The 27,061-nt window shown below is 38.7% G+C and overlaps 1 protein-coding gene across 1 annotated transcript in view; it reads left to right on the forward strand.

The window, feature by feature from the left end:
* Positions 1–27,061, forward strand: part of GABRB3 (gamma-aminobutyric acid type A receptor subunit beta3) — a 219,171-nt gene that overhangs the window by 142,381 nt on the left and 49,729 nt on the right. The window contains exon 4 of the mRNA XM_079128442.1: positions 12,734–12,954. Coding sequence (XP_078984568.1) covers positions 12,734–12,954 — 221 coding nt within the window. The remainder of the gene's footprint in view (positions 1–12,733; positions 12,955–27,061) is intronic.

Raw genomic sequence — 27,061 nt, forward strand, 5'->3', positions numbered from 1 at the left:
TTCCTCTAGTATGCAATTTGGGAGTTCATGAACTCCTAATCTCTTATCATGATGACATCAACAGAAACACTCTAACCCTTGCTGCTGCTACTGCTGACCTTCTGATCTGATTCTAGATATAGAAGACTTTCGAGAAGTTATATCAACAGAGCATAGCAACTGAATTAATGTTGAAAGTTAGGATGAGAAAGAAGGAAAAGACCTGTGTACTGCTTCTGTTTTTTGTTTGGTTGAGTGAGGGGGTGGATAGGTACATAATGGAGAACATTTTGGGATAGAAAGGTAATGAGTTGATTTTGAACACACTGAACTTAGGGTGCTCTGGACAAAATGATTCAGGGAACATCTGTATCTATTCATGAAACTCTCAGGAAAGTAGAATGAACCAGTGACACTGATAAAAGAACAAAGCTCTTGCTGTGGTTTGAATAAGTGTCCTCAAAGGCCCCCATAGTAAAAATCTGGTTGCTATCCTGCAGTGCTACTGGAAGGTGGTGGAACTTTTAGGAGGTGGGGCCTCGTGGGAGGAAGTTTGATTATTAGGCATGTGCTCTTGAAGGGTGTATCGGGACCTATATTAGTCATCTTCTGATTACTGTGACTAAATGCAATATACATGAGAAACACAACTTAAAAAGAGGAATGATTTATTTTGACTCACGGTTTCAGAGATTTCAGTTCATGGTAATCTGACTCTTATTTCTGTGGACCTGAGGTGAGATATGTCATTGTGGTAGATAGGATATGGATGTGGTGGAGCAAAGCTACTCACTTTAGCAGCTGGAAAACATTTAGAGAGGAGAGAAAGAGAGAGAAAAAAAACGGAAGAAGAATAAAGAAGAAGAAGAAGGAGGAGGAGGAGGAGGAGGAAGAGAGAGAAAAGAAGATGGAGGGAGGGTGGGAGAGAGGGAGGAAGAGCCAGGAGCAAGACATAGTCCCCAAGGGCATACCCCCAAGGACCCACTCTTTCCAACTAGGTTCCACCTTCTATAGTTCCTGTCACTTCTCACAGTCCATTAAGCTATGAATACCTCAATGTATCAATCCATTTATGAGATCAGAACCCTTATGATTTAATCATTTCCCAAATCCCTACCCCTGAACCTTACTGCACTGGGGACCAAGCCTTCATCACATGAGCCTTTGGGTGACATTCCTGGTCCAGACCTTAATAGGTTCCTAGCTCCTTCTCTTTCTTTTGCTTCCTGGCAACCAGAAGGTGAGCAGCATTTTTTCATCTCATGCACCCACCATAATATACTGCTTCACCACAGGCCCAAAAGCAGGCCAACTGACTACAAAACGAAATCTCCAAAACTGCGAGCAAAAACCAAAAAAACAAAAAACAGAAAACTTTTCCTCTCTAAAGCTGATTTTTCTCAGGTATTTTGTCACATTAACCAAACTCTGACTAACACATCCCTGGAAGGTGTTCGGGAATACAAAAGGGGGTATTTCCTTTCGCCCAGCTCCTTCATTTCTGGTTTAGGAGAATAAGTAACCTCCTTTAAAAGTCTACAATAGAATTCCAACTTATAATTAAAGGAGGCTGCAAAAGTAACATCTAGTGAAAAATGTTTCCTAAATGGAGGGGTCACTTGACTATAAAATTGTCTTTTCTTAAGATTTAGTGGGGAGGTAAGTCTTGGAGCACTGGAAGGGTGGCCCAGGTTAAGGTCAGCCATAACCATTAGGACCGAGAAGGATGGCTGGAGGTATTTTCATTTTTATTAATGTTGTAGCGATTGTAATTTCTGCTTAATTTTGAGTTATAATTTCAAAGTAATTTCACTTTGGATGGTGTAGAGGAAAATGGGGTGGGATAGAAAGATAGTAGAATGAAACAGACAGTATTACCCTATGTATAGGTATGATTACATGAATGGTGTGAATCTACATTGTGTAAACCATAGAAATCAAAAGTTGTACCCCATTTGTGTACAATGAATCAAAATGCAGTCTGTAAAAATAAAAAAGATTTGGATAAAAGAAAAAAATAATTTCATAGCAAAAAAAGCTTTTGAAAGATCTAGTGACCTGATAGGTCTGTGAAAACAAGATTGTACCCAGGCTGCATTTGGATATTGAGTAGAGATGAATCAAAATGCAGTCTGTAAAAATAAAAAAGATTTGGATAAAAGAAAAAAATAATTTCATAGCAAAAAAAGCTTTTGAAAGATCTAGTGACCTGATAGGTCTGTGAAAACAAGATTGTACCCAGGCTGCATTTGGATATTGAGTAGAGATGAACTTGGTACTTGAGAGCAAGGGATGGAACCTCATTCAGATGGTATGAAGAATTCTAAGGTGTGAGGCTGAGTTTTCTTTAGCCACATCTTTTCCTTTGTAATTTGGTGTGTACTTGGTGTGGGACAATGTACTTGGGTGCTTTTACTGTGGGTATTGGAGGGGCATCTCTCAGGGGTGACTGTCTCTACTCTAGGATAAAGGAAGGGAGAGTAGAATTTTCCAAATGCCTATTCCGAGTCTAGCATGGTGGGGAGCATTGTTAGCTCAATTAATGGCTAGAGCACTTTTGTAAAATGAGCATTTTCATCTCATCTTTATGCAAGAGGTTGCTGAGTCTCTGAGTGATTAGGTAACTTTCCCAAGGAAGGCGCATGGCAAGGATGCCAACTCTGCCAACCCAGTGAGTCTGTCACATCCTGTTCTACCACACCCTGCAAAGCTGGTGAACCAGCACCTGTTTCTACTGGAGGGTTTATTTAGCCAAGGGTATCTCTTTTACATCTTCCTGATTCCTTAGGTTGAATTCTCCTAACTTCTTCTGATAGTACAATTCATCCTTTGAATGTAGGTCAGTACATTTTGGTTTTCAAACTCATTTAAATCTAGAAAAATCTCTGCAGAACCTTTTCATACTTGTAAAAGGACATTTTTGAAATAATTCCTATCCTATGCAGATTGACTGTAGGGGACTGGGAGACATTTATTTTCACCAGCCCTTATAGATTTCATACAGCAATAACTAGTTCATCCTATGAATTTATTTAGTATTTAGATGGATAAATAAGAGATAGACTATGACAATTTTGGCGGGTATAAAGGATACAGGAAGATTGAAAATCTCAGTGACCTTTTTCCCCATTTTCACACCCTCCCCCTTGCCAATATGCAGAAGAATATATTTAGAGCACTTAAATGATACCTTCAAAACTGTGAATCAAAATAAATCTGTTCTTAAAAGTTTATATTCTCGGGTATTTTGTCATAGTAACAAAAACCTGATCACCTGGAGGTCGGTCAGGGCTTAGTTAAATGCCCCTTAACTATACATTTCTTTTGCATTATTGCACACTTATTGCCTCATCATATTGTGGCCTCTCTGAGGCTAAACACTTCAGAATATGTAGCAGGCACTTTTACCAGTTAACAGTGACTAGACTCAGGAATGAAGTGTGTAAGGGTGGAAAAGGAGGTGATCCATTTCCTGCCTATGGTAAGGGTCATGGCTGATACTCCTATAGCAAAAGATAGGTTAGCAAAAGAAAAACATAACAAATTTATTGGACTATAGATTTACATTCCACTGGAGTCTTCAGATTGAAGACCCAAAGACCCAAGGTGAACTGTCCTTTTTTATGCTTAGCTTTGATAAGGTATGGATGGTTGTGCAGAAATATGATTGGATGAAAAGAGAGTGAATTAACAGAAGAAGGGAAACCATCAAGGCCTAGAATCCAGCCTAGAATCTGAGCCTAGCAAGGTTCTTCTTGGCCTCTCTTTGCAGCATTCCTTCTTTCTGGTTATGGGGTAGAACTTTTTCTGAAATAGGGCTTTTCAGACCTACAATTAAAGAAAGGAGGTCAAAGAAGTTTTTATGGCTAACTCTTACACAGAAAAGTGGGGGGAAATTAGAGTAATATTTTTAAGTTTTATGACTCTCGGAGAACAGTGGTTCTGGTTTCTATGACTCACTTTGGGGAAGAGGAATTCTAGTTTCCAAGGTTCACCTCCAAGGAGAATGAAGCGGGGAGATGGGAGAGCAGAAGAAGGCCAAAGAGAGATGTGACTTCTGAGGTCCTTACTTTGGGGTATCCTTTTCTGAGCCCCAACAGGTAGCCCCCCTTGTTTTCCAGGACAATAGGAGGCTAATTTGATACTAAATCTCTTACTCTTAATTACTCTCATTTTCTTTGGTTCAATTTTGTGTCTCCCCCGCACCTCAGATTGTGAACTACCTATCTTGTCTTCCTTATCTTTGGGCACTGAGCCTCCAGTAGGTCTGTTGGTCTATGAATCCTTGGAACAAAAAGGGAGGAGGAATAGAGGGAAAGAAATGTACGATTGGAATATTAAATATTCATTTTAAAATAGAATAGATTGGAATTTTCAAAACACAGTTTGTTAATAGAAATGGAATAATTTTCCTAGCCTAAACTTAGTCTCAGGAATGCCTATAAAGGAAGTCCCCACCACCTAATGCTTATATAAGCTGCTCTGAACAATTTCCCATCTCCCCTGACCAAAGAATAACTTACCTGCAAGGTTTGATGTCATAAACTTGAAGAATCAGATGCAAATGCAGGTGTCCTGTGGTTTTCACAGCTGCAGTGAAATATTCAAATTTGGTTTAGAGATTGCATTTCTTTCTCAGGAATAGTAAAATTTTTCTTCATTTCCTGTGCTGAGGAATTGAGTCAATTACTTAATTGCAGAATAATGAACAATATTTCCACTTCCAAATATGTCTTCTTGTCATTTTTATATCATCAATGCCAAGAGATTTGTACAAGAAGGAAGAAACTTTGTGGTTTATGTATCATATTCCAGTTTATCTGTGCTGCTTGAATTATATACCTAAAGATGAATGGAGTTTTTATTTTTCTCTTTTGCTATTGTTATTGCAACTTGTATATTCTTGGGAGATTTTGACAGTTACTTGTGTATAAATGCCTGATTCGTGGGTGGCTCATATTCAAGAATATTTACTCACCATCCGCAGCCAGCAGGGCTCCTCCAGCTAGGAGAGCTTGGCAATACTTTTCTCAACTCCCCACGTTGGATCTCCCATCAACCCTGCCCTTTCCTAGGTCACCTACTCCAAGAGAAAAATCCTTGTTCCTAACCACAGAACCTGGATTAGGCCTGGTGTCACATTCAGGAACTAGATCTAACTTTTACAGAAAATAGAATTTTGTAATCTGGGGTGAACCCTAATAATTCTTTTGTCATATTTCCTTGAATGAGGAAAGAAAAAAACTGCACAAAGGCAAATGATTTACCAATTTGTGGAAATCTCCTCCTTGGTATTGGTACCACTCTGTGAAGATAAGTGGGAAGCAAGTGAAAAGGTGTGTCCTTTGAAAGACAGTGTTTCCTGTTGACTGATTTGATATGCAAACAAAAGACAGAGAGAAAGAAGACCTGTGGTTTCTTTACATTACCAAAGGGCTATAGGGTTTCTAAAAGAAGCCCAGAGAAACGAATGATCATGGATTCAAAATGATTTTGTAAGGTTCTTTTTGAGAAAGAACCCTTGTTTGTTTGGATTTTGCATTACTTGAATCTTTCTTTTTCCTGCTAATCCTAAATTCTTCAGAAAGCTTTATAAAACTGAGAGGTAATTGACAAGACTCTTATCTAATGATTTTTGATGATGTACCATAGCTTAAACCAATCATAATTATCTGAAATAACTAGTAGTTATACAGTATAATCCAGAGATTTCCACTTCTCATTGGACGGAGAATGCTAGATGTGGTCACTAGGGTTTTCTTCCGTGGTGCCTGAGCTCTTGCACTGGGATTTCAATCTCATGGCTACAGTGTTCACAGGAATCCACCCAGGTGTACACCAGAGAAACCAGGAGGTTTTCTGGTAGGGACAACTCTTAGACATCAGATGGGCCTTGGAGAGCAATGTCCCAGAGGAGTGTCAGCAGGTATCCTGGTTCAGGATTCTCACACCACTTTCAGGGGTCAATAAGACTGAAATGGGACAGTCTACACCATTGGAAACCTGGCCAGGGATTCCAAGCAATCAGGGAGGATTATGGTATGTAGGCTTCCCTGGCAGCATTCCCCTGGGTGAGGATCTGGGTTTGGACCACTAAGTGAACAGAGAAATCTTGGGATAGAGAGGTTCAGGTGCCAGGAGACTTGTGACTTTACTGAATACTTCCAGTTATCTGGTGTCTGCCCCATTTCAGTGCTGGCTTGCACCTTCACCTGAAGCCAAATATTCTTAAGGTGCGCAGGACTTTGAGAAGGCTGCTGGCAAAACGGGTGAGTCAGTATTCATGCACATTGCTCTTAATGTGTCAATTAATTTATAGGTGGGACGTTTTATAAATGCTCGAATGGCTATAAATCTCAAACCTCCCTCGAACCTTCCATAATCAGGTTATATCAAATCATAATCAAAATAAATTCTGTGAGGCTAGAATTCAAGCCAGAGCTGAAGAATTTCTGGTGTTGTCAGGAGTAGAGCATTAGTCCTCTTTAATCTGTAGGGTTTCCCCCCACAGCAGAGGAGGACTCTGAGTCTTCTGCACACAGGTCCTGGGCTCTGCAGCCCCATCGGCAGCCACTACTTCTGTGAGCTCTGACCTTTAGGCCAGTACCTCCTCCTCCTTCTGCCAACACATTGTCTAGATGTGCTGATATGGCTGGTTGTGCCCCAGCCAGGAATCAGGGCCAGGAGACAGCCTGTCTCATGCTAGAGCCGGCTAATCTAATTAGGCCTGCCCTCCCAGTGTGAGGTTCCAGGAACCTGCCCCCACCGCACAGGGGGGCGCTTGATGCTCAGAAGCCCACTCCTCCCCTGGGCTGCCTCTTCCCTAAGCCCCCTGCCCATGCCCTGTACTCCTGACTTTTACTACTACCCTCTCCTCCCCTCCTGCTTCTCCTGGTGTCCCTCCCTTCCACACACCCCATTTGCCCCCACACTCAGCTCCTTCCTGATGCCTACTCCCAGTGCCATATCCTTTCCCGCACTCTCCACCTTAGGCCCTGCCCAACCCCATACTCAACTCCTCCCTGAGGCCCACTGCTCCCAATCTATTTTTCTGTGATGTAGGACACCAGGTGCTTAGGCCTCCCCTTTTCAGGGCAGAAGTGGGAAAGGAAGCTACATTTAGAACTTCCACAATCCTGGGAGAGGCTCTTGGTGCCTCAGGGAGTTCAGTACCCTCAGGTACGTGAAGATTCCACCTTGTGAATCACCCATTGCAAGTGCATGGAACCACCCCTGTGGCATCACCACCAGACAATTCACCGGTACAATCAGTTCTGATTTCCAGAACCCTGAGAGCCTCAGAAACCTCTTCCTTTGGGGATTGTCTTTTCAGGGCCTCTGGTGTGTTCCCTTCTTTCCCTCTAGGGGCTTCCTTGGCTCCTGGTTTTTGGAGTGACCATCCCAGGGAGAAGGAGAGTTGCTCAGACAAAACTGTGAAGCCGCCTCTTTCTATGACTTGTCCTCTGGCAGCGGGCTTTGTGAAGATAGCTGTGATGTTAGTGACTATCGGGATCCATCTTATCGAATGTCCAGACTCATTACCTCTTCCTCAAAGAGGAAAAAAAAATTCTTTTTACCAGGAAACTGGCCTTGGTTGTCCTACCCAGAAATAATGGTGTTTCGTGACTTCTATATCACTTTGTGTTTATTAAAGTACTTAATCCAGATTGCTTTTGAATTGCTGATACCTGCAGTCATTTCCTCTTCGAGATGGCTAACTCCTTGGAGCCCAAATTGCATCTAGTTCTTCTTTACTTCCCAGATGGTAGGCACTCAACAAGTATTTATTGAATGACTGAATAAATATCTGAATAAACAGACATATCCTAGTGCAGCCTGAGGGACTGACAAAAGAGAGGGCTTTATCAACAAAGTTGGTGGAGGTTATGGGCTGATTCTATGAACAGTGTTGTGTGTCTGCCTCATTTGGTGTCTACTGGTACCTCCCCAAACCCCTTCTCAGCCACCAGCAGGCACCCTGGCAGCAGGGGTCTCATGCCTTACCAGGGTGGTTTGCCTGACTGTTCTTTGAGTGGCCTCACCTTTACCAACCATTTCCTATCTGCATACCCAGGTGTCTCCTGATTCTACCTTGAGCTTTTAGGTTAAAGAATAAAAGCTTAATTCTCCTTCTTCATCTTGTCTTCTGCAAGGAGTCCAATGACCTTTCCTTCATCCTTTACAGCCAAGATTGTTGTTAATTCCTGGAGCTTTTATAGTGTCAAGGTGTCTTTTGTTGCTGGGAATAGAATGGCCTCTTCTTGTGGCTGTGCTCCTTCTTTCGATCCAGGCCACATCACTCCATATGTGAAAATTGGCAGCTTTCTGAGATCCCTTGGAAAAATACTTCTAAAAGATATGCGTGTACAGTAGCTGTGCTAATGCTTGTGGGGATGGGAGACATTGAGGATGTCATGCTTCTTGTTTAACTTGAAGAACACCTCCAGCGACTTGATCCTCCACACTCCAAGACCATTGCAAGCATCACCCCACTAAGGTCATTCCACTTTATTATGCAGAACTGCTTTTCTCCCCATCCCTTAGAGTTATAGCCCTTGAGGGAGGCAGCTCCAACTTCAAATCTCATTTTCTCCAGTAACTCATATTTAAAGGGTTGAGGGATAAGCAGAGGAATGACAAATCAATTCTCTAATTTTTTATTTCCTCAACCATATGGGTTAATAATAGTAATAAAGAATAAGACCTGCTTTATATTTAATAAGATGGTAGGTAGTATGAGGCCTGATGTAGTATTAGACAAGATCAAAACACATGTGTGGCTGCCTCCTAAGCTCAGTGCTTATGACTCTGGAGACAGGAATTTCTGACCTAGTGATGGGAGAAACAAACTGAGGCAAATGAACACCAATGTATAGGCAAGGCTATAGGTGGGGGTCTTCACCTTGATGAGAAGGAAAACAGCACAGATTGAGGGGAAAGTCAGACTGGCCCACAAACAAAAGAAGTGGGCAAGCTTTGATTCATGTGTGTGGATTGCAGGGATGGGGATTTTTCCACTGGTCATGGGAATGAATGGTTAGTTTATCCCAGAAACTTCCCTTTTTGGTGCCACCACCTTGCACAAGCATCTTGGCCTCATGATAATATCAGGCTGCTGGAGCTGCTGAGGGAGCTCATGGGTGTATATGGAAGAGGAACACCTGAGGCTTTTAAATAGTAAGAGGTTAAGAGCCCAGGAGTTTGTGTCCTTTCTGCCATTTTGTGGTGATCCCCCACAGTTTCACTCTCTCATCTAGTCTATCCTTGGAGACATTACAGCAAAGCCTTCCTGGTTTTTATGATGCACCCAATCTCCATTCATCAATCAGATTTTTTGGCAGGGTGAGGGGGTAGGGAAAAACACGTGCCATGCTTTGGATGGGTAAACACTCATGAGTTAAAGCTTGGTGGTACATTTGTTCTTTGTTCCCATGGTGGTCCCTGACTGTCTCGCTTATCAGTGCATATCACAAGAGGCAGCAGCATGGCTCCTTGACAGTAAAATCTTCCATTCACTGCCTGGCAACTGCACAGAGCAATGAGTGGAGATGTGGACATTTCTACTGTCCCCTTCCCTTTGCCCATCAGTGTCTGAAGGGGAAGGAAGTGGGTTTCTGATGAGCATCCCCATGGATGTAATTGTTGCTTCCTGTCAAGGCAGAGCAGAGATGCAGTCGGTTTCTATTTGAATACTATTTTTCTTTCTTCTCTCTGTTCCCTATGCTCTTCCCCTCAACCCACCCAAGTCACTTCAGCAAATGGAGAAGACCCAAACTGAGAGGTGCCGCTGATGGTGTGGAGAGTAAAACCATCCAAAATAAAACCCCAAGCTTTGGAACTGCGAATGACAGCTGGGTTCCCAGTGCACACTGATATATTCTTCTTTCTCATGGAAAGACATGTGAGGGCCTGTCTGAAGCGGGCTCTGCCAAGAGTGCTAGACTTTATGACTCAGGTGCCAGGAGGTGGGGCTGGGAACTAAAGAAAGAAACAAGTGAAACTCTTCTGTTCCATTAAGAAAATAGGTTGGAGGGTTATATTCAAAGAGGAAATCCTCTGGTTGTCACTGCTAATTTGTTCTCATCTTTTTCATGCCACCATGACTTCATATGTTTTAGTTGAAGGGCATTGCCCACTGTAAGTCAAGTGGGTGATGGCTGGGTGTGACTGCACTGTGAAGGTTCACTGTTGGTCAGATGTTCTACATGAACCTTCTGTCTGTGAACGTTTCAGAACATGGCTAGCTAGGAACCCTCCTCCCTCCTGTTCTCCCCTCTCCTCTACAGACAAGCACTTTTTGCTTCACTCAGGCCTTCTTACCATTGTCCCTTTTACCCATTGAAACTGCCATGGCAAAAAGGACCTTTCTTCTCCCTGCTTTGTGTTTTAAGAGATAGACTTTACCTCTGAGATATGGTGAGGCCCACAGATCAGGGGCCAACTGCCATTGAGAGGATAGCTGACTCCTCACTGTTCCTCAGAGGAGGGGAGACACTGCACCCTGTAGAACCACACACAGCATAGGGTGGATCAGGAGGCACAGGAAAGGGGAAAGGACTTACTGTGGCTTCTGTGGGAAGGAACAAGTGAGATGGGGTAAGTGGGCTCAGGATTGGTAGTTGCAGGGTTCTGGGGCATAGAGACTATTGTTAGTTCTTTGGTCTGCATATCTGGGTCCTGTAGGGTAGTGAATATTGTCTTAGCTAGTACCTCTAGGGTCAACAAGGCCCCAGATGTTAAAATAGCAGAATGCAGTAAAAAAAGACACATGATTGATGTACTGGGCAGGATCACTTTGCTATGCAGAAATTGTCATTGGCTTTTACTGGTTGTTAAATTGGCATTTGAGTCCACTTTCTGGTCACTGACTTGGAGTGCAGTTCTGTCTACCACTCCACAAATCCTATATTCCAGCAAAACGGCACTCTTCAGAGTCCATTGGTATATAAATTCAAGATCCCCTGACTACTCTCTAGCTAACGGAGGCCTATGTTTAGTGCCACCTGCTCTGTTAAAAACTTTAATTGACGGTCGGGGAGGCGGTGAGCATTCACACAGGTTTAGCAGGCACAGAGCTCTGCCCATGAAGCGCCTGAAAAAAAACTTCCCCGCTCTTCTCATCTACTCAAATGATACCTCCCCTTCAAGGTGCAGATAAAAACCTTCATTTACTTTTTATTTTTATTTTTCATGGTCCTGCGGATTGGATCCTGGGCCTTGCACATGCTAGGCAAGTACTCTACCAGTGAGCTTACTGCCAGTCCCCAGATAAAACCTCTCTTAAAACTCCAGCTCATGTGGATTTTCTTGCCTCCCTCTCTCCTGATATTTTGGGCTTTATAATTTTAAAACATATTGTTTAGCATGTATGGGTTGTCTTACTTCCTCTTGCTGTGCACAACTTTAGACAAGGTTGACATCTAATCCTTGTCATTCTCTAACCCTCTGTACCCACTGTTGAGAGCAGTAATAAACTATGTTCTTCGAATAGCCACACCTAGAGTTGCATGGTAAGACACTGAAAAGAGTGTTGAATGGGCTGTGGGAGGAAGTTCAGAATGGACTGTTGAACTGATTTTCCATGCACCTCTCACCATCCATAAAGTGAGGGCATTTGCAGCTATGATCTGATAGTATGTGAATTCAGAAAACTCCTTACTTGGAACAGAGGAGAATTTTCCTTCTCTGACTAGAGAATTTACATGCTTGCCTTTCCTTTTTCAGCTTGGATCTTTCCATAGTGGGGTTCAGAATGTCCTGTGACTATCAACAGATTTTCCAGACTTGATTATCTAGAATTGAATAGTGATTGGCAACAGAAAAGAGAAGAAAGGGAAAATAAAATTTTTTTCTTTGCTCAGCATCTTACAACATCTTATTTGCCCTTTTCCCACTTTCTTTTCACAGAGCCACCTGTCATGCCAAAAAATGAAACAAAACAAAATAAACAATCAAATGAAAACAAATGTCAGGTCATCTGAGTGTGTATTTGCTTGTACTATTGGTCAATGTGTGAAGAAGCACCTTGCCCATCTACCACGTCCCACGTTCTGCCCTGGCTTCAGGTTCCTATGTTCCCCACCCTAATATGTCATCATCTCCAGGTTAATGTAGAAATGGTCATGGAGATTTGAAATAAAAAGAAAATATGATAGACAGGCATAGAGACCTCTAATGGACCATTTTGTCTCCAGTGCACGTTTATGGAAGATTTGTATTTATAGCCTTCACAGAAGGCAGAGCAAGAGAAAACTGGCTTCAATTGTACACACACACACACACACACACAAAGAGAGAGAGAGAGAGAGAGAGAGAGAGAGAGAGAGAGAGTTTGTAGAAAGAGCTCATCTGTCGTGGGTGGTTAAAGCACCTGTCTGCCTAGTGAGAGATAGTGCACTTAGGGGAATGATCAGATCCCCTGCCAGCAACCTGATTTTATGGTCTTTTCTGTTTTCCTTTATTTCTCTGTGGCTATCTCTTAAAAGGCAATTTGTCTAATCTCCTTCCTAACTAAGTAAAACAAGCCATTTATATGCATGACACACATCTGTTCCAATACTGTACCCATTATACCTGGTATTTGCATTCACAAGAAAACAACCACTGCTTCCCACCCTGTCTAAAATAATACCCATTCCTCCTGGATATTCATTATAGAACTTAGATTTCAACCTAAATTTGGCCAATCATGGAGGAATTACACCTATGGATGGGCACAAACTAATCTTCTTTCTTTTCTTTTTCTTCTCCCCAGGATTATACCTTGACCATGTATTTTCAACAATATTGGAGAGATAAAAGGCTCGCCTATTCTGGGATCCCTCTCAACCTCACACTTGACAATCGAGTGGCTGACCAGCTATGGGTGCCTGACACATATTTCTTAAATGACAAAAAGTCATTTGTACATGGAGTGACAGTGAAAAATCGCATGATCCGCCTTCACCCGGATGGGACGGTGCTGTATGGGCTCAGGTCTGTCTGCCTCTTCAGGGACAGTTTTGCAGTTCCATGGTGCAATGGCATTGAATTTCTCACTTGAGATGATTATAGTAAGTGAGGCTGTGTCCTCATATTAATTAGGAAACATCCATGAAACTCTTTGAACTTTGCAGGAAAAAAAAAAATCTCATCACCCCAATATTCTGGGCATTACTGTTACTATAAATAGTCATCAAACAATTGCAAAGCGGCCTCCTTGAGTGGATTGTATATAATTGGGTTGCCATATCTAAGAGCACAGATTCCCTTAGGATGGATTTCCCATATCACAGCCACAAAGGCCCATAATTAATATTGCCCTGACATTGCAGAGGCTTTAATAAAAGTTTTTTTCAAAGCTATTTGCACAGTTGCAAAAATGTCTGCTGTGCAGATTATAAGGTATATTCTCCAAGGAGTTTTATTGAGGTGGTGCCACGAATATTTATGGGAATGACTAACTGAGAAGCTTCCTGATGAGAAATCTCTATCTCTAGGTCTTATAATGCAATCACTCAAATCAGGAAAGCAGGCTGCCTTTCTGAACATGGAGGAGCCGGTCCTGGGCTTCCCTTTTTGCCCTGGAAACCAGGAGATCTTCCCAGGGTGTTCCATTATTGCTGGGGGTTAATTCTTTTGAATATCACTTTACTAAATGGTGCTCTTACAAACGTTTGGTTTCTTGCATTGATTTTGCACTGATTTTTGTTTTATTTTAGAGTAGTAGCAATAGCAGTAGTAGTAGTAGTAGTAGAAGTAGTAGTAGTAGTAGTAGTAATAGAGTGTGTGTGTGTGTGTGTGTGTGTGTGTGTCTGTGTGTGTGTGTGTGTTTCAGTCTCCTCATCTAAAAGTTCCTCTAGTGGTTCACAGTTCTGAGTGGAACACCTGGAAAACTTGGAGTCCAGAGCTTTTTAAGTAGACTCCAGAAGCTCAATATGACATCATAAAAATAAGTACTGAAATTCACACCACTGTGACTTTTAGTGCCTCAAGATAAGTAAAGTGAATTACTTAAGATTACCTTGAATAGGAAATGTTGAATGACTTTCTCAAAACCATACTACTACAGTGGATGTTGGGTTTCTGCCAAATCAGACTTTTTTAACTTTAAGAGAAAAAGCGACACATGTCAACCAAGCCATGGTATTACTTTAAAAAAAATGTCTAGCAGCTGGATGAGGTGGCACATGCCTATAATTCAGCTTCTCAGGAGGCTGAAGCAGGAAGATTGTGAGTCCGAGGGAAGCATCAGCAACTTAGCTAGACCATGTCTCAAAATACAAAATAAAAAAGACTGGGGATGTAGCTCGGTGCTATAGCACCCCTGGGTTCAATCCCTAGTACCACACACATACAAATAAAGAGTCTAGCATGAAGTTACTCTGAAAGGTCTTCAGCATTTTATATTTTTGCCCCAAAATGAGAGATGTGAAATTATGGAAGTTCTGACAAGTATATCAGTTGTACAAAATATTACACAAGTCTTGTGAACATGAAATAAGGAGTCATTTACCTGCCCCATAGTTCCCCAAAAATATTTAAGCAGAATAAACCGTATGTGTGTGTGTGTGAATGTGTATTGTTCATGTATGTGTGTGGGGGGGGGGGGTAAGAAGCAAATGTCAAAAATTAATCTTCATTTTTGACCTTTAAAGCAAAACTTACTATTTGAGTTTGCTCCATTTTTATTTCTGCATTCTTCATTTTCATATCAGAAGAAGAGTATGTCAGTATGCCTTTGTTAAAAGCAAAGAGCTTGAACTCTTTTTGGATAAAGTTTTATAATATGCATGAAAGTGCTGTAATAAATTCCCAAATTTCATTTGAAAGTGTTGGATTTAACACCACAAAACAGGTATGAAAAATTTTATCTCTAACACTTGGCTCGTAAGTTTACATGTGAAAGTTAAATCATAATGGAGTAGTAAGCTATGGGAAACTTTTAGCAATAGACTTTGTACAGTGACCCAACAAATAATCATTCTAGTCAAGTTTACATCCATTATGCCTCTCAAATAACCTCTTAAATCAGAAAATGGGATCTCTAAATATGTAGTTATTTTTATTTAAATGTAATCTTAATATATGCCTTAGATCTTTATTTTGAGCCTCATATTTCTGAAATACTTCTTCAGGTTTCTGGGAAACTGGACAAACTGTCACAAAGAAACTCTTCACCATATTCTGCAGATGCTCAGCCTCCATACTGTCATCTGACTTCTTAGAAATTGGCTAACAAAGAAATATCTGGCTTAATATCTAAGAAAAACTATATATTATACAGATTAATTTGAACTTCTGGACAAAAAAGCACATCGATAATTCAAAATACTGAGAATTTTTAAAAATTCATATAAACACATTCATTCTATGCTGTTTTGTGTGAACTTTAGTGATATTTATGTATAATACAAATTTTATGTTAATACACACATAACACACACACACACATCATGGTTTTTGATAAAAAATTAGGTGTGATTGCTCACATTGATGGGCCACACTCTGTCCTATCTTTGGCCCCAGAGCCAACTTCTGTTTTTGTTTGTTTACTTGCTGAATTATGCTGGTGACCTGGCAAACCAGGGCTGGGCCAATGTAGGTAACTCAACATCATTTTGTATCCTTTTGGTAAATAAGTACAGACATTCCTCAATTGGCAATAGGGTTGTGTTACCAAAAACATTCCATAAATTAAAAAATCGTAAGTAAAAAATGCATCAAATATGCCTAACCTCCAAAACTTCTGAGCTTTGCAACACAGTCCTATTGCAAAGAGTGTCAGTGGTTTCCCCTTCGCACAGACTGACTGGGAGCTATGGCTCACTGCCATGGCCCAGCATTACCACAGACTCAGACTGCACACTGCTAGCCTGGAAAAGGATCATGATGCAAAATTTGAAGTAAACGCATACAGCTTTTGCACCATGGTAAAGCCATCAGTCAGGATCATATCCACTGTGGCCTGGTCCTGGAGGAGATTGGGTACAGCTGAGAACACTGAAGTTAGACTCTCCATTCTGCAAGGATTGTAGGCACTGGGGTTGCTACTGCTGTTTTCCTTATAAGAGACTCCTAAGGAAGAAAGTTCTACTGAACAGAGATTGGTTTCTGGCTAGTCATGGGCTTGAGTTGGATTACCTGAATTTCTGAGACCTTAAGGTTGGATTTTTTTCACCACTGCATACTGTGCTTGACCTCACCCTGTCTTTCTGTAGTAGTCTGAGCTGCTAAGTCAGGTTCCATTTAGTTTCTTTGGTCTCTGCTTCCTATACATGCCCAGCCTTCACAGTACCAGGATCAATGAGGGCTTTTGCTTTATCTAGGACAGATGAAGATCTTTGGCTGTGGATGAGCCATCCATGACGTAGGTTCATACGTCAGCTCGGCCTTATTCTGGGAAATCATTGATCCTTAACTCTGAGGACTGCAAAGTAGTCCCGGACTGTTCACGCAGATGCTTGAGAGTGATCGTGTTCTTATAGAGATAAAAGGTCATTGTAAATCATGAACTGTTTTTTTCCCCTGACTCTTCTATCCCTTTAAGCTTGAAACTTGGGCCAATACTAGCTTGTGCTTACCACTTGAACTCCGTTGATCATGATGATGAACCAAGTCTCTGGCAGAGGCCCAACTCACAATGGGAGGCCAGAGGATGCTCTGCATAGAACCCGCGCACCTTCTTAACGCAGAATATAAGTTCTCTGAAGGTTCTTGGGCAGGAAAACCCTTTCAGGGACCAGGAAGTTCGTGGTTGACTAAGGGACTCATGGGCCTCACCCCTTTCCACACCATAGCTGCTCTGTTTCCTCCTGCATGTCAGTTTCGTTCTCTCTGTGAGAAGGGGATTGGGTATCAGTCCTTTATCATTTTCCTGACCTCCTTTTTTAGTTCCTGATCCTCCAATGTCATTGAATATCTCACTTTGTGCCATTAAGTATGTTTTATAATGTGGTATTTTTTTCGTCTGTCTTCATTCATTTCTCTGATGCTAGCGAGTTGGCAAGAGGGTCACAAATATAATTTGATTTGCTCCAGAAAACACTGGGGAGCCTCAGGTTAAGTGATCTTCATCAAAACAAAGTAATTCTTATTTTGTCTGAGAAATTTATTGCAAAAGCTGTTGGAAAATATATTATAATGTTCCTGCTTGATGTTGAAAATTGCTTAAAATTGTTGAAGTTGCCATTCCTAAACTTAAAACGTTGAATGCAACATTAAATTGAAACTAGAACTTACTTCAAAAGATTCAAATTAAGTCATCTAATGGGTTCAAGTAGTGCCTTATTCCAAAACTGTATTTTATACAATCTTTCTTGTCAACTACATTTTTATGGCAGAAAAGATGTAAGCTCACAGGGCATTTGGGCACACCTGACTGAGTGCAGGGGTGCTCGACTCCTGAAATACCTGCTTGGTTGCTCACAAGTACTTTTTTTTTTTTTTTTCCTTTTTTTTTTTTACAAGTACTTTTATGTAATTAAGTAACATACTGACAAATTGCTTTTCAGAGGGATTATGCAAATTTATGTTCCCAATAGCAAACAAGCAATATATTAGTGTTAGGATTGTGACACTTGAATTGGGATTTATGATCATTTAGATGAATGTAAATAATCTATCCCTTTTCCTCATCTCTCAAGACTAGAGAAAATCCCTTTTCTCACTTTAAATTCAGATTTGTACATTTCTCCCCCCAACTCCCAGCATGTTCCTTCTTTCCTTCTTTATGAGAATTTTTGCACTTTTTCTTCATACTTCTTCCTTTACTCCCATTCAATGTGTTATCTCATACTTTAATTGAAAACACAGTAATTTCTTCATCTTCCCCTTACAGTAAGTCCATCTCGTGTGCTTATTTCTCACTCTTTACCTCCTCTCAAAATGGAAATGAGTCGTTCAGCAGTTCAAGGGTCAACTTCCCTTCTTGGCATCCTCTCCCTACTCAAGACTTCCGATTCTAACCTTTCCCTTGTTACAATGATTCTCCCCTCATCACACTTCCAGTATGTGAACTTTCTTTCCACTCCTCAGAAACATCAAGGATGTTTCTTTCTCAGTGCCTTTGCACATGCTCTTGGCTGGATGTAGAATACTCTGTCTCTAGATGTTCATGTTTGACATCATTATAATGTAATTGTGTAGTTGATGACAGTTCAGGTCTCACTCTCATAAGGAGAACACTTCTCTAATCATCTGCTCACTTTCTATCACATCACATTGTAAGATTTTATTATAGGATTTATCCAAATTCAACATTATCTTGTCAATTTATCACATGTTCTCATCCATGATGATGGCGAGCCATATGAAAATATAAACTCTCTAAGACAGCTGTTTCCATCTTATTTATTGCTGTCTCATCAAAATCTAGAGTACTACTGGTCATGTGGTGCACGCCTGTAATCCCAGCAACTCCAGAGGATGATGCAGGAGAATCACAAGTTCAAAGCCAGCTTCTGCAACTTAGTGAGGCCCTAAGAAACTCAGTGAGATCCTTTCTCTAAATAAAATCCAAAAAAGGACTGGGGATGTTGCTCAGTAGTTAAACGCCCCTGGGTTCAATCCCCAGTACCAAATCAATGAATCATTCATTCAATCAATCGATCGATCAATCTAGAGTATGAAGCACTGCTTGATGTTTAAAAAGGAGTATCCCATAAGGGTCAAATTAGAATTCCAATTTTTTCTGTAATTCTTGTATTTTTATATTTTCTATTTAGAGTTTTACTTTCTAGGACTTTATCTTGGTGCAGAATGTGAGGTAACTATCTCATGTTTTCCTCACATGGCTAGTTCTTTGTTCTAATACCAGTTTATTCTTCATATGAACTTTAAAACCATCTCATGTTTTATCAAATTCCTTATAATATAGCTTGTGATATTTGTTGGAATTATGCTCATTAAACATTAATTTTGGAAGATCAAAAACTGTGTTCATCTTTTCCTACATGAACATTGCCTGTCTAAATTCATTCTTGTCTTTGTTTATGACTTGTAGTGAAGTTTTGTCATTTTCTCATCTGACCACCCTTTTATTTCTTGATAAGTTTCATCCTATTTTTTTAAAGTGTGGTACCATTAAGAATAGGATCATATCCCTCTGTTTTTCTAGTTAGCTTTCTCTGGCATGTGAGAAGGTCATTGATTTGTTTATGATTATTTTTATGTATAAATCTATCCAAAATCATATTTACCCAGGCTAATATACTTCTCTTTCCAACAGTTTAGTTAATCCTCCTAAGGATTTTACTTTTACAATCATTGTTTATAGTGATGATTTTTTATCCCTCCTTTTAATAGTTTTTGTCACTTGTTTCCTGTTTCATTGCTTTGACTTCAACCCCTAGATCACTGATAAATAATAGAGAACAGTGTCAGTATTATCTCACTCTTCATCATAAGTAGATGTGCTTTTTGTGTTCCACCATAAAGAAGGACTTGTGCTTTTAGTTTACTGTAGCGATACCTATTCTTTAATTATGTGTGTGTGTGTGTGTGTGTGTGAAGAGTAAATTGGTTTGTGGAAATGTTGTCATTGATTGAGATATAATGGTGAATAAAACATATCACCAATTTATGGCATTTATATTCATTAACTAACTATAAATGATATGACTGACCCTAGCTTATTTTAGATTATTTTAAAAATATTAGAATTAGAGTTCCTCACTTCAATCTGTATTTATAGGATCATTTTCCATATTTGACTTAATGATAATTGTGATATATTAATTTCTACTTTCACTAATTCTCTTTTAATTTTTGAATTTTCATTATAAGTTGAAAATTTATAATTATAATAAAATTTATAATTATACATATTTGTGAAGTATAAAGCAATGTTATGTTTTAGGAATACAATGTAGAATAACTAAATCAAGCTAGATAACATATCCTTCACCTCAAATGCTTTATAATTTTGTGGTAGGATATCTGAATTCTCTTCTCTTAGCAATTTTTGAAAATCACAATACTCTATTATTAACTATTCTCACAATAGATCTCAAAAATGAATTCCTCCTGTCTGAGATGTTGTACTCTTGGACTATCATATTCTCATTGCCCTGCTGCTCAGCCTCTGCTAACCACTGTTCTGCTTTCTGTTTCTATGAGTTCAGTTGTTTTAGAGTACACCCTAATAAGTCAGAACACACAGTACTTATCTTTCTGTGCAAACTTATTTCATGTAGCTTAATGTTCTCCAGGTCCATCCATATTGTCACAGATGATAGAATGTTCTTTTTTTAAAAAGCTAAATGTTATTAATTTATGTATTTATATAGCTCACTTTCTTTATTCGTCTGCTGTTGGACATTTATTTGACACTATAACTTGACTATTGTGAATAGTGCTACAGTGAACATGGGAATGTAGACATCATTTTGACAAACTGATTTCCAATCTTTTAGGTAAATATTTGGAAGTGGGATTATGGATCATTTGGAAATTTTACTTTTGGGATTTTTTGGGGGGAACATCCGTACAATTTTCTGTGATGATAGTTCTATTTTACATTCCCATCAACAGTATATGTGGTTATCTTTTCTCCTCTTTCTTGCTAATATTTACCTTTCCTCTTTTTGATGTGAGACATTCTGACATGTGTGAGATGGTCTGCTATTGTGGTTTTAATTTGTATTTCCCCTGGTGATTAGTGATGTCCACATTTTTCATATATCTGTTAGCCATTTGTATGTCTTCTTTTGAAAAGTGTTTGTTGGGGATCTTTGCCTGTTTTTGATAGTGTTTTTTTCTTGCTGTTGAATTGTTTGAGCTCTTCATGTATTTTGGATATTAACCCCTTATTGAATGTATGCTTGCAAAGATTTTCGTCATGTAGGTTGTCTCTCTGTATTGTCATTGTTTACTATGCTGTGCAGAGGTTTTTAGTTTGATGTAACCCATTTGTCTGACTTTTGTGGCCTGTATTTTTTGAGTCAAATTCAAAAAATTATTGCCCAAACCAATATCAAATATCAATGTTTTCTTTTAGTACTTTTCTAGTCTTATCTTTAAATCTTTAATCTGTTTTGAGTTGGTTTTTATATATGGTGTGAAATAGAATCTTATTTCATTCTTGTCCATGTGGATATCCAGTTTTCCCAACACCTATATTGAAAAGACTAACCTTTTGCTGTTTTTTTATACTTGGTGCCTTTGCTGAAAATCAGTTGTTTTTACATATACAGGTTCTTTTCTGGATATTTTTTTTCCATTGGTTGATGTACCTTTTTTTTTTTTCAACAGCATGCTGTTTTAGTTATTATAGCTTTTTATTATCATGTACTACAAAGAATTTTCCTTGGTTATTTGGAGTTTTTTGACTTCCATATGAATTTAGGATTTCTTTTTCTATTCCTTTGAAAAAGAACATTGGAATTTTGATTATGATTATATTGAATCTGTAGACTTTTTTTGTGCAGCATTATTATTTAAATGTGAGGTGTCTTCCAAAAGCTCATGTGCGAGAAAGTTCAGAGGTGAAGTGATAGAGTTATGAGAGTCTAACCCTAATCAGCACATTAATCCTCTGATAGAGATTAACTGAGTGGAAACTATAGGCAGGTAGAGTGTGGCTGGAAAAGAGAGATCACTTGGGGTGTACCCTTGGGGTGTGTATTTTTCCCCTGGTGAGTGGAACTCTCTCCCTGCCTTCTTGTGGCCATGTCCTGAGCAGCTTTTCTCCTCCACACTCTTCTCCATGATGTTTTGCCTCACTTGGGCCCAGAGCAATGGAATTAGCTATCTGTGGACTGAAGCCTCTGAGACCATGAACCTCAAATAAACTTTTCCTGCTCTACAGTGTTCTAGTCAGGTCTTTGAGTCATAGTGATGGAAAAGCTGACTAAAAAAGACAGTATGGACATTTAAAAAGTACTAATCTTTCTAATCCATGAACATAAGATGTTTCCCATTCATTTGTGTCTTCTTCAATTGTTTCATCCACATTTTATAGGTTTCAGTCTTTCGCTACCCTAGTTAAATTTACTTCTAAGTTTTCTTTCCCCTTTTTTAGCTATTGTAAATGGGATTGCTCTTCTGGTTTTTTTTTTTTTTTTTTTTTTTTTTTGTAAATTCCATTGTTAGTGCAAAGAAATGCTCCTCATCTTTTTCTGTTGATTTTTTACCCTGCAGTTTCGCTGTGTTTGATTTTTAGTTCTAGCAATGTTTTGGCACAGTTCATGGGAATTTCTATATATAATATGTCATCCATCGCAAAGAGTGATAACTTCATTTCTTCCTTTCCTGTTTAAATACCCCCCCCCTCTTGCCTAATTCCTTGCCAGTACTATGTTGAATAGAAGTGAGAAGAGTCTGAATGCTTCCATGTTCAGGTCTTAGAGGAAAGGATTTCAGCTTTTCACCTTTGAGTATAATATAGCTATAGGCTTCTCAAATATGGGCTTATTGAGGCACATTCTTTCTATACCTAATTTGGTGAGAGTTTTTATCATTTAAGGAGGTTGAATTTTGTCAAATGCTTTTCTACATTTAATAAAATGCTCATATTTCCCCTTTATTCTGTTATGTTAATGTTTTGTATCACATTTACTGATTTGCATATATTGAACTATCCTTGCACCCCAGGGATACATCCTACTTGATCATGGTGAATGATTCCTTTACTGTGTTGTTTTTGTTAAGGATTTTTACATCTGTGTTCATTAAGGATAATTGCCTTTAATTTTCTTTTCTCCCAAATGTCCTCATCTGGCTTTGGTATCAGGGTTTCATAGAAAGTGTTTGGAAGTGTTCCTTCCTTTTTTTTTTTTTTAAAGAATTTGACTAGATTGACTAAGAAAAACAGAAAAGACACAAATAACAAAAATCAGAAATGAAAACAGAGGTATTACTACCAAATTAGATAATCCAGATGAAATCTACAAATTCCTATAAACACACAACTTACCAAAACTGAATGATGAAGAAAACAGAAAATATGCATTTCAGCAAAAAATGTTCTAGACCATATGACTTCTCTGTTGACTTCTACCAGGCAGTTAAAAAAGAATTAATACCAGTTTATTAAAACTCAAACTTTTCCATAAAAATGAAGAGAAAGCTTCCTTCACTGTTCTATGAGGCCAACATTATCCTCATACCAATGTCAGACAAAAATACTACAAAAATAACAAACCATTAATTTTTAATGAATAATAATACATGAATTTTCAGCAAAACATTAGCAATTTGAATTCAGCAACATCACCTTAACCAAGCAGTAGTTATGTGTGGAATGTAAGGATGATTTAACATGTGAAAGACAATTAATGCATATACCAGAGTAAAAAAATTAAGAAGAAAAAACCATACATGTTTGTATCAAGTGATGTAGACCAAACAGTTGATAAAATACAATACACTTTCTGGATAAAAACACAGTATGCCAAGAATAGAAGAAAACTTCCTAAACATGATAGAATTGTATGTGAAAAACCTATAACTAATATCTTATTCAATGGTGACAGGCTGAAGTCTTTTCCCCTCAGATCAAGAACAAGACAAGGATGCTTATTTTTGCAACTTCTATCAAAATTGGAAAGGAAGGAGTAAAATTACCTGCTCACAGATGGCACAAGTCTATATAGAAAACCTAAAGTTATACACACACACACACACAGAGTCTATGATACTTAAAAAAATATATTTGGCAAAATTGTAGCTTACAAAATCAACACAGATAATTCAGTTGGACTTCTATATAATAATAATGAACAATCTAAAACAGAAATTCCAAATGCAAGTCCATTTGTAGTAGCATCTAAAAGGAAAAGAACGTTAGGGATAAATTTAGTAATGGAATCAAAAGTCTTGAACAATAAAAAATATAAAACACTGTACCAAGAAACAATTTGAAAAGGCCATTAAGTGGAAAGACATCCTGTGTTTATAGATTGGAAGATTTGATATTTTTAAAATGACGACATGGCCAGGTGCTATGGTAAACAGCTTTCCCAGTGACTTGGAAGGCTGAGTCAGGAGGATTGTAAGTTCAAAGCCAGCCTCTGCAACTTAGCAAGACCCTGTCTCAAAATAAAATATTAAAAAAAAGTTGGGGATGTGGCTTGGTGGTTAAGTGCACCTGGGTTCAATCCTTGCTACCTTTAAAAAAAAAAAAAGAATGATGTTGTCCAAAGCAATCTACAGATTCAGTGCAATCCCTACCAAAATCCCAATAGCACATTTTTTTATTGGATAGGAAAAACCCGCCTTAAAATCCAGGTAGAATCTTAAGGGACCTCAAATATTCAGAAGGGTTTTGTAAAAGAAGAAATTTGGAGGTTTCACATTCCCTGATTTTAAAACTTACTACAAAGCTATGGTAATCCACACAAACTGGTCTTAGCAAAAGAATAGACATATCATACAGTGGGATAGCACAGAGACCTCATAAACAAATTTGTCATATATAATCAAATGATTTTTGACGTGATGCCAAAGTATTCTGTGGATAATGGACAGTCTTTGCAACAAATGTTGCTGGGGAATACTGAAAATCCACATGTAAAAGAATGAAATTAGACCTATGTCTTTTAACATATCAAAAAATTAACTCAAAATGGACCAAAGACCCAATCCTAAGAGCTAGAACATGAAACTCTTAGAGGAGAAATAGTAGATAATCTGTGTAACATTGGAATTAGCAATGAGTTTTAGATATGCCACCAAAAGCATAGCAAGAAAAGAAAAAAAAAAATACATGACATAGACTGTATCAAGACCAAAGACAGCTGTGCATCAAAGAACACAACCAACAGAATGATTGATTAACCTATAAAATGAGCAAATGTATTAGGAAGTCTTATTATTTAGTTAGGAATTAATAGAAAGTATATAACGATCTTCTGGAAGTCAACAATAAAAACCACAGTTCCAATATTGGCAAGGTACTTGAATATGCATTTTTCCAGGAAGATATAGAAGTGGCCAATTAGCACATGAAAATATGCTCAACCTTGTTAGCCTTTAAGGAATGAAAATCAAAACCACAATAAGATATCATTAAACAGACATTAGCATGACTATTATTTTAAAAAATTGGTAAAGAACAAATGTTGACAAATTTATGGAGAAATTAGAATCCTTAGAGATTACTGGTGAGAATTTAATATGGTTCAGTCACTGTTGATGTGGTATGATGGTTCCTTAAAATTTACAGATAGTTAGCAGATGATTCAGCAATTTCACTTGTAAGTATATGCTGAAATAAACAAAAATGCCTGAAAGAGATACCTGGATATTAATGTTCATTGTGGCATTACTCAAAATAGTCAAAAGTTAAAAACAACCCAAATGTCTGTCAAGGGATGGATGGGTAAAAAATGGAACATTATTCAGTCTTGAAAAGGGATGGATACATGCTAAAATATGAATGAGCATTGAAAACAACACAGTAAGTTAATTAGCCAGGCCAAAAAAAAAAAAAGAACAAATACTGCATGATTCCATTTATATAAAGTATCTAGAATAGGTTAATTCATAGCAAGAGAAAGTAGACAAAAGATTACCATGGCCTGGAAGAAATGGGTAATTAATGTTATTATTTAATGGGTTCAGTTTCCATTTGGATACTTGGTGATGGTTGCATAACAGTGTGAATGTACTTAATGCCACTGAGTTGTACAATTAAAAATAGTTAAAACAATACATGTTATGTTATATATATTATTCCAATTAAAATTTGCTTATTGTTTTATATTTTATTTATGCTTTTTGGCTTTGCCCAAATAAAACTCAGTTACATACCCATTTCATATCCTTTGTATCAGTAATTTTCTGTTTTCAAAGCTTTGTTTTCTTTCTTGCTTTTGTGGAGGCTATTTTAAATTTTTCCATATCCTTTCTACTCAAAGTATGTTCCCCAGGACTACAGCAACATCGCCTGGGAACATTATCTGGGAAACTCAGAAGTATTGACCCACCCCACACATTGTGAATCAGATTCTGAATTTTAACAAGATCCCTCAGTGACTTGTGTGTCCATTAACATTAAAAAGTCTTCCATATCGTTAAATAATTTCCAGCACTGTCAGTTCTGTCTTTGTCTTCAGACACGTTTCCGTTCAACACTTGTGGCTGCAGTTACTTGTATTCTCTCTGTTATAGCTTCTTCCATCTTTCTATGCCTTCATTTCAGGCTGTTCTTTCAGTACATTCCCCTGTTCTGGCTTTGAAGAGGCTATAGCCATTCAGATAGTTTGGTAACCAGACATATCTTCCACATTGTTCAACTTTTATTTTCTGTGCTTCCTTATGGTTTCATGGGATCTTTCTTGGTTTTAGTCTCATAGTGTTTATCCATAGGTGAGATAGTTCCAATTGGACAAAGTGATCTTCTAGTGACAATATGGATATGATGATCTTAGCCCTTTCAGTCAAATGTTCACATTCGAGATTTCAGTCTCTAGGGTACGAATCAGAAGATCAGGTTAATGTGCTCCATTTGTTATGCTTAGCTGCTATTCACTTAGGGTATGTCTTTCTCTCTGACTGCTAGGTCAGGAAGTCAGACACGGTGTGTGGTATTTTGAGTAGAATCCTGAGTGACATTTTCCATTCCAGTGTGCAGGGCTTCCTCTAACTGTGAGGACTTCTTTAAGACTCTGTGTTGCATGTGTTAGAGTATATCTACCAAGCCACTTTGGTCCAGAGATTTGTATTCCCTAAGGTTAGAGAAACAGAGAGAGAGAGAGAGAGAGAGAGAGAGAGAGAGAGAGAGAGAGAGAGAGAGAGAGAGAGAGAGAAGAAGAAGGAGGAGGAGGAGGAGGAGGAGGAAAGAGAAAGAAGAGAAGGGGAGGAAAGAGAGAGAGCAAGAGCAAGTAAACTATTGCTCTAGCCCCATCCAAAGGCACATTGTGTGGTAATGGAGGTAGTCTATAATTTGCACCATACAGTAATATTTGGTCTTGGAGCTATTGAGAATTTGAACTGTGGCTAGTACATCAGAGGAGCTGCATTTTTAATTTTATTTAATTTCAATTATTTTAAAATGTAAACATATACAGTCATGTATGGCTAAGTGACTGTCATTTTGGGTAATACAGTTCTAGAAGGTAAAGTCCTCAACTGCCATAATTAGATCCAGATAGTTGGGATG

Source organism: Sciurus vulgaris, assembly GCF_902686455.1.
Source record: "Sciurus vulgaris genome assembly, chromosome: 2".
Taxonomy (NCBI): Eukaryota; Metazoa; Chordata; class Mammalia; order Rodentia; family Sciuridae; genus Sciurus; species Sciurus vulgaris.